At 40.7% G+C, this 9,113-nt stretch overlaps 1 protein-coding gene across 4 annotated transcripts in view; it reads left to right on the top strand.

Moving 5' to 3' along the window:
- The window catches only part of tpk1 (thiamin pyrophosphokinase 1), a 57,252-nt gene that overhangs the window by 17,252 nt on the left and 30,887 nt on the right, over positions 1-9,113 (top strand). For all 4 annotated transcript variants that reach the window (XM_020606471.1, XM_020606470.1, XM_020606469.1 and 1 more), the window contains exons 4-5: positions 1,415-1,481; positions 8,673-8,745. In XM_020606471.1, coding sequence (XP_020462127.1) covers positions 1,415-1,481; positions 8,673-8,745 — 140 coding nt within the window. The remainder of the gene's footprint in view (positions 1-1,414; positions 1,482-8,672; positions 8,746-9,113) is intronic.

Below are 9,113 nucleotides of genomic sequence, written 5' to 3'. Positions count from 1 at the left end.
GGTTGTGGCTAATAATGTGTTAGAGGTTGTGTTAAAAGCTCATGCACTTCACATGGGGGGACTTGGCTATAAAATCTTGCCCATGTGTGACTCGGGTTCTCCCTTAGACCTGTCACCAGCCTTTGTTCTGGGTTGTTGTTAGTTTTAATAAAGCCCTGCTTTGTTAATTTTAACCTTTGTGTTGACTTCCGCCTTGTCACATTCTCTGAGCCTGGTTGTGACAAGTATATGAAAGGTGCAGTTCATAACATAAGACAAATTCATTCAAGGGCAAAAGCTCAACTCATTTAGACTGAAAGTACATGTTCACAGATTGCTTTAAGGGACTTGTATGAATGTCTGTGTCCACATGTAGTTATAGGCACCTTGGACTGGAGCTTATAGTCTCTTGCAGTATATTGTAGTGTTTTTTGCAACCAAACAAATAATATTCTACACAGTCTAGGTGGGTTTGGGAAATGGACAAAGGGGAAAAAAGCCAGCAAGACAGAAAACAGGTGTACACATGTTGTCTGTCTCTTTGGTGCAGGCTTTAATTAGTTTTTAGTAGGTTTGAGTAGAAAAGATTCTTTGAAGTGTTTCTCCCTCTGCACCACAGCAGAAGAAATTAGGCTGTCTGCTCAGTTTCAGTAGAATAGAGACTATCAAACAGCACACAATTGCAAATAGTTTGCACCTAATTTAGTGCAACTTGAATACCACTTTAAGAATGACTGACTGTCTTGTTTTTAAAAGCAGGACGGATAACTGCTTTTTTACTAACGCTTTAAAGGGTCAAATTATTTAACCATAATGCTTTGCTTATCTGTATGGTAGTGCATTGCTTGGTGGGCATAAATCTCTTAAGAATAAAGGCAGCAGGCTACAGAAACTTTAGGTGTCCTCACAGAAGCACTGGATAGCGTTGTCCAAAGGGCAAAGACAGTGGAAATATGTATGATATGGCTCCTATAAAGAACACATCTCTAAGCTTCTGAGAGTATTTTCTTTAAGAAACCTTTTCAGGACTTAAATAACAGATCCAATGCCACGTATTAATAGTATGTGCCATTCTTATTTGTATCGCAGTCCTGTGGAACTAATTATACATGGTGTTTTGTGTCTGTGGCAAGACTTTCTGAATAGGTCATAGGTTTTCGTGCAGAAGGGGAGTGATGTGAGGAGGAAATTACATCTGTGTGGCACCAAATTTAAGTGGTACATACACAGTCGATAGGAGCATACAAATTTTCTCACAAATAAAAAAAAAAACAAAAACAACGAATCACACCCACCTGAAGCTCACCTCTGTAATACTGGAATCAGGTTTATTGTGTCACTATTATTTACTACACCAGTTTGAACTGGTTCATATGTTCACTTAAAATTAATAGCTTTCAGGTACACAGGCTAAAGTGTCTGTCTGTTTCTGCAGCTCTCCTAAGGGCATGTGCTGATGGAGGTGCCAATCATCTGTATGAGATCACTGCTGGAGATGACAAGTGAGTTTGTACTATATTCACATTTGCAGTAGTTAATTTGTATCTTTACTTATGTTTGTGTCTCTGCCTGTGGCTGTGTGGTTATGCTAGGGAGAAAGATAATGAAGTTGAGAAAGCACACTCTTTTCTTTAAATGTAATAGAATTGTATGTTTCTGACCAAAAACTTACAAGGCTCCAGGCTGTGAGTGATCACTTGCATTTGTGACCAAATTTATTTAAGGTGCGACTGACTCCCCCCCAATGGTCGCACTGGGCGGGGCTGCAAAATAAACGGCTTATGCGCAAACGATGCTCTCACTGCAAACGTATTGGACAGACGTAATAATCTCTGCAATGCTGTCATTGCATCGTTTATCTGCAGGTCTGTCACTCGCCTGTCTCACGAGGCAGAGACTTCCAATCTATCAAATGTGTCAATCCACACTAAATCCAAGACACACACGTCATCCCTGGACCCCTTTTTAATGCTTTGAGTTGAGTTTTTCCTTGTAATCACCACAGACAGCTGCTTAAATCAGCTAGATCACCTGTTAGCCTGTTTGTGTTGGAAACTTTGTACTTGAATCTCTTCTGATGGATCAGGCTCCTGATGTCACTCAGCTTTCTGGTTTTACTTTCCCCCGTACAAGACACAGAAATTAATATACTACTATAATACTGTATCATCATGTTGACTTCTAGGCTATAGAGCACTACAGTGACAATGTAAAAAGACCTGTAAATGTGTTCCATAAGTTTCCCTCTCTGAATTTTACTATAAATGCAAGCTGTGCACTTTGTAAGGTAACATTATTTAAATAGTTTGAGAAATAGAGATTCTTTTGCATTATACTGCAAAACAGACTTGGTGCCACCCAATCAGGCACCGTTGCCACCATCTGAGAGACTTGGTGGCACAGTGCCACCGGTATGAAATGTTAATATGGAGCCCTGAAGTGGCAACATCAGTAATGTATTATGCAGTCAGTAACCCTGTGTTTGGCTGATGCATGAGTTCACCCTGTTTATGTTAGTAGTCTTTTGGGTGTTTCTTTCAAAGTATTGTATATGTGTATTTTGATACCACTTTTTCTTTAACTTTGTGCGGCTAATGGAGGACTGCTGTCAGGACAAAGATGGATTTGGGCTTCACTGGGTCCCTGAAGTGTTAAGACATTCACATTAACACTCTGAGTGTGACCATGAATGTGGATTTTGCCAGGGTGTTAAATGTGATGCTACAATATGGGTGACTGTGTTTATGTGCATGTTCTTGCAATTCTGTCACTGAAACAACCATTTTAAGTTGAAGACATATTTCCAGAATCACCTCATTTAGGCCCATTGAGACTTTATTCATAGGTGCCAAACTTATTCTAGTTTTGGAGAGTAGAACTGAAGATTAAAGCTGAAGGCCTTAACCCTCTGCATCCTTGATGTTTATCGTGTTATTGGGTCAAATATGTTAAGCCAAAACAATCTATTGTAATGTTGCCAATTCAGGAAACTTGATGCTGTACACTTAACCTTAGTCAACATCTTCACCTCAAACCAATGATAGTGATGAGGCAATATTACAAAAGTAGCACTAGATGTTTTAGCAGTGTTTTAAAAAGTTGAAAGTTAACTGGGGTGGCTGTGGCTCACGAGGTAGAGCAGTCGTCTCCTGACCAGCAAGTTGGTGGTTTGACTCCAGGTCTCCCCTAAGTGTCCCTGAGCAAGACACTGAACCCTGAATTGCTCCCGGTGGCTTGTGTGGTAGCCTGTCGTCATCGGTGTATCATCTCCTGTAAAGCGCTTTGGCCAGTGCAACACACTGTGGAAAAATGCGCTATATAAATACAGTCCATTTACCATTTAATGCTGCCCTACTTAATTTCTTTTCAATCACTCAAAACAATCTCGCATCATAAACCACTGCGCTTTGCCCCCTCAGTCTGGCTGCTGGTGAAAGGTCCTCCATGGCTGGCTGTTCAAAATGACTACTTGCAGTTCGAAAAGACACTTCTTATAACTTTTGCTAGATGGCAAGTCGGGCTAATTTACAGACCATATTTTGAAAAATGGTTCAGAAAAGCTGGAATAGCAACAGAAAGGCTGTAGTTGGCAGAGGGTCACGGAAGGGGGCAGGATAATGGAGAGACACACCATGTGCTGTCCATTTTCACTTTATCAGACAATGTGTAAACTCTTAATGCACTTTCTAGATAAAAAAAAGTAAAATTCTAAAGTTTGGTGCTATATTTTCACCAATAAAATAAATAAATAAACATTGAAATTGCTGACAAATAGTGTTATGTTCCAACCCCAGCAGTAAGTATAAAATCAGGAAAACAAAAAAAATCTTACCTTTTAGTGCAGTATCATAAAACCTTTATGGAGGATAGACACTTTTAAAATCAGAAATGGGAGGCAGTAGAAGACTAACTGTACAGTGCAGTTTATTTTTGTAATGCATCGAGATGGGAATGAGGCTGTACAGTAATGTTAGAACAAGGTTTGAGTTATGAGTAGTGAGAGGTTTTCTTGAAGATGAGGTCAGGATATGGTCCTCACTAATATAGTAACACAAACATATGCCAGCGTTTCATCTGTAAGCATCCCCCCCAAAAGAAAGAAAGAGAAACTAGTCATGTATGTCAGTCTCGGAGTGTGAGCATGTAACCCTGCCCTCAGAGGCACTGCTCATGCTCATGTCTGTTTTGGTGTCGCAGGAGATTCATCTTTTGACCTTCCAGTCTGAGCTCTGTCAGCAGTCTGCACAGTGCCGCTGACAGCCCGACCTCTCTCTTAGCTTTTCAACCTGAACAGCATCTGTCCCAAAATGTTATACATTACACAGGAATGGTGGAGATTGGTGAAGAAAAATTGCAAGGGAGGGTAGGAGTGGAAATAGGAGGGTTTGTTTACTGGTGGAGATTTGTAAATCAATCACCAGCGAGTTAAGATGTATTTTACCTAACATTATAATATGTAATGGCCTACAGAGGGGGTGTGTGCTTGTCTGTCTCTAAGTGTCAGCCCTGTGACAGACCTGTCCAGGGTGAACCCTGCCTCTTGCCCAATGTCAGCTGGGATTGGCTCCAGTCCCCCCACGACCTTCTTCAGAATAAGCAGTATAGCTGCTGGATGAATGGATGGACGGACTACAGAAGGGGAGGGGAGATGCAAGCAGTCAAATCAATTTTATGAGCCTCAGCATTCCCATTGTACTCCATGTGATCAAATAGAGGGAGGGATGAGAGAAAGGCACAGGAAGAGAAAAGCAAAAGAAACTGACTTAATGTTTGATAAATGTTTTGAAATGAAGATGATGTAATAGTTGAGCAGAGTTGTTCTGTGTTTGCATTTGCTGGTTTCTGTGTGCATGTAACATTTTGGGCTTTTCCTCAAATTGTGTACAAGTGAAACCATGATTAGCACATTTTTTCCCAGCTGAAATATCAGAGTTTAAAACTTGGGTTAAAAATATCAAAACTTGGATACTTTGGTTTTGTCGGACACAGGCAGAGCCTGTTGAGAGATCCCAAATCTGAATTCTAGCTTACACATCAACAGACTCATGAAAAGCTCAGACCCCTACAAACTCCTGCAAGCAGTGCTGACAAATTATGTTGCTTTACTGTGGGCTCGGCTTTTAAGATGAAGTTTTAAAAATGGAAGACAGCAACAGTGCTCCACAGTCTGTGCACTGTCATCATTTTGACCACATTTATTACAGCTGTTCTGGTGAATATGCTATGTCAGATTTGTTAAGAAAATCAAAGTATTTAATTTGTCTGTATATGTCTGAGGTGGTGTTTTGGAGGGCATACCAAAATATAAATTTGTTCTGAGGTGACATTTGAGTGCATTTGTCCATATTTTACGGTGACTGTTATTTTCATCAGGAAAAAGTGAGAATGGTAAGGTTTCCGGTTAGCTTTTCTGGTCTTTTCATCCGCCACAAGAACAGAGTAGGTGGACGGCCTCCCACGGTTAAAAGAAAGGTCCCACGTAATTTTCTGTCAAAACAGCCTTAATGGTAGTCATTAGAGATGAAAAGACAAGAGGGCGCGTCAGGCTAAGGCTTTCTGCCTCTCATAATGAGTCAAGTGACAATGATTCAACGTCACTTTATGGAGTGTTAGACAGTGGCTTCAGAAAGTTTTCAGACCGCTTCAGTTTTTTCACAATTTATTATGTCGTAGATTCAGTTTTCCATGGATAAAACTGTCAGAACTTTTGCTGTGGCACTCTACATTGTGGTCAGGTACATCTTGTTTGCTTGATTTGTCTTGAGATGTCTACCACTAAATTGAGTTCACCTGTGACAAACTGAATAGATTGGACATAGTTTACATCACAAAGAAAACAGGAGGTCCACACAGTCAAATCTACAAAAAGTCATCTTTGATTTTTTTTTTTATTTTTATTTTTTTTATCATGCATGTTTTGGTTATGGCTTTGATCTGGGCTGATGTATCAATCAAGTGCCAAGCGATGTTATGTCACTGATGTAAAGGATAAACCTCGATCTCACTGATCTGTATGCATTTGTGTTGCAGCAGTTCAAACTGGCCAAAAAGTGGCAGGCGGTGCAGCTAGTAGACGTATTCTACTGGGAATTCACACTAACATAAGACTAGTTTTTTCTGTGTTGCTTTGTTTACAAAAATGCATGACAGCTAAAATACAAAGTGCGGTGAGTCAACTGACAAAACGGATACATATATAATTTGTGATCTTTGTCAACTCCTGTAAAATCAAGTGTTGAAAACATGCCATACAATATTATCTATTAGCCATTTTTCATCTTATGCTGTTCTGCTGTTATTTACATATGGTCATATCTCTATTGTTTAAACCCTAATGTAGAGCTGATGTGTATGTTCTTCACTCTGCTCGAGGACTTTCCCCGTTTTAACAACCTATGTCGTTCTTTTTCTGGTATAGAGTACTGTAAAAGTGAGTCTTAAAACCTGGAATGGAGTTAGCATTTTGCACTTCCAGTTCCCTCACCCTGAAGTCAATGAGTTTTTGTGAATGGGTTTTTGGTTAGATGCCTGAAATAAGGTCTCTGGTAATGAAATGAAATTAGTGTTCATTTCTATGTGCATTGTATCTTATGAAAGAGAGATCTGAATGTGTAAAAGTGCTTTACTTTAGCTTGTATATGTATAAGGGTTGTTCATGTTGTCATCCAAAATAATTTCCCCAACCCCTGCACCAGCTCTCTTTGTTTGATTGGGAGATGAGGTGGATGAGAGGAGTAATTGGGGCAGCATCTCCTGAAGTGATGAACAGATGAGAAAAAGGAGAAGCGTGTTTGTCATGCTGTGATTTAGGACATGATGGGAGATGTGAGGAAGGGAGAGAATATAAATAAGACAACACTTTGTTGTAATGAAGTGGTTGAATAGAAGGAGGGTGTTGTGCTTAGCTTTGAAGGAGACAAACAGAGAAGACAGGATATGTGTTTTTGCCTCTTAAATGCGATGCTTACGAAGTAATATGTTGCCTTAAATACATGGAAAAGCAAGTATTGCAGAGGGGTTAAGAGATGGGATTCCAAAAGGGTGTAAAGTACTGTAGAAAGCAACATGGAAGGGGAAGTATATGTTGGTGGGGAGAGGAGACAAAGGCAGGCAAACAGGATGCACAGAGAGGGCATGAGACATACAGCCAGGCTGATAGACAAACACACACGGAGACACAAGGACAGAGGTTACACAGCCATCCTCCTCTCCCCGTACCCAGACAAACCGCCGGTAAAATGCTCTATTTCCCATCCAAATTAAAGTGTCAGTTGATATTAAACTGGAAGTGAAGACTGTCGGAGACACAACACAGCATTTACGCTCACGCACACAAATACAGAATTTGGTCAACTACTGTCAGCCAATAGAGACGTGTACGCAGGCCACAAAGGACGTGTGTGTGCGGGTGTAAAGCTCTGATCAGGGCCCATCTCGTCCCATCTGTCACATGAAGGTTATTTCTGAATGGAGATGCAATTTTGGCTTCCTGTATGATAAGAGGGGGAAGAGGGTGCCAGCGCTTCAGTTTACCCTCAATCTTGTTTGTGCGTATTGTGTGCAAGCTTTTACCTGGATCACATTTTTGTCCATGTCAGGGTGTGTTTGATTTTCTTTATACATGCTTGTGGTAGATTTTGTGTGTGTGTGTGTGTCTGTGTGTGTGTGGCGGCAGATTGCATATAATTGCTGTTCTATTTGCCTTGTTGTATCTTGTTGGTGTAAATGGGAACACTGGGGGGGGGAATAATCCTTCTGTATCTCTTCCTTCAACCGACCGGAACATTGCTTTTGCTTCTTATGGGGGAGCACGCACACAAACACACTACCCAACCAAGCATGAAATCGTAATGTCAGACCTGTTAATACCTCTAGATAGCAGCAGCCGCATCTCTGCATGGTCCTGCTCCTTTCACATAAATGGAATAAACAGAGAGCTATCTATCTTTCTCTGACAGGAATGTTCTACTCACTAGTGGCTGTTAGATTTTTGGCTGTTCTTACTGATATCTGCAACAGACCTTGTTAATTCCTACACCTGGGGAATGCAGGTTGTTTCAAACCACAGCTGTTTGGATGAATGAAATGCATAGGGAAATTTAGATTCAGAATGCAAAGCCTGTATGCACATATATTCCCAAACCACCTATCAAGTTTCATTTGCAGTTCTAATCATCTTAATTGCATGTATTAGCATGGCATTTCTGCCAGGTTTATGTAGTTAGCAACTATTATTTTGTATTAAGAGAAAGAGAGACTGACAGTGATCTATTAATCACCAAGCTTCTGTGCTTGAGTAACTTCAGAGTAAATCTGCCTTCAGCTCTGCCATCACTCTGCATTTATATGTTTGTATTTATTCCCATGTACTTTACCAGATAAAAGTTTGGACACACTTTCCCATCGAATTGAATAGGAACACACTACCGTGTATGGTTGCGTGTGTGACTGTGTTTTTCCGTCAATCTATGTATCCCTGCAGTCAGCCGTGCCACAGAGAATCACCCTGTCAGTCTCCATGTCTCTTCCCCTCGGTGGTGTCACTCCTCTCCCTCACTGCACAGATCAAAGAGCTGACACATGCCCCGATGTCCTCTCTCTCCTTCTCTTCACTTTCTCTGGGTCTCTGTCTTTCTTGCAATCTTAACCTTCTCACTCTATCACTCACCCTGTCTTTCTATCCTTGCATCCAGGTTTCTCCCTGACTATATCACTGGGGATTTTGATTCCATCGATGCCGAGGTCAAAGCTTTCTATGCAGCCAAGGTGAGTGAAGAGACAATTTTCACACACTCAGACCCACAGATGCTCAAAGACACACCTACAGTGCCTTGCGAAAGTATTCGGCCCCCTTGAACTTTGCGACCTTTTGCCACATTTCAGGCTTCAAACATAAAGATATAAAACTGTAATTTGTTGTGAAGAATCAACAACAAGTGGGACACAATCATGAAGTAGAACGAAATTTATTGGATATTTCAAACGTTTTTAACAAATAAAAAACTGAAAAACTGGGCGTGCAAAATTATTCAGCCCCTTTACTTTCAGTGCAGCAAACTCTCTCCAGAAGTTCAGTGAGGATCTCTGAATGATCCAATGTTGACCTAAATGACTAATGATGATAAATAGAATCC

Source organism: Monopterus albus, unplaced genomic scaffold, assembly GCF_001952655.1.
Source record: "Monopterus albus unplaced genomic scaffold, M_albus_1.0 scaffold78.1, whole genome shotgun sequence".
In the NCBI taxonomy this organism is placed as follows: domain Eukaryota; kingdom Metazoa; phylum Chordata; class Actinopteri; order Synbranchiformes; family Synbranchidae; genus Monopterus; species Monopterus albus.
This window is presented reverse-complemented; position numbering and strand designations above follow the sequence as displayed.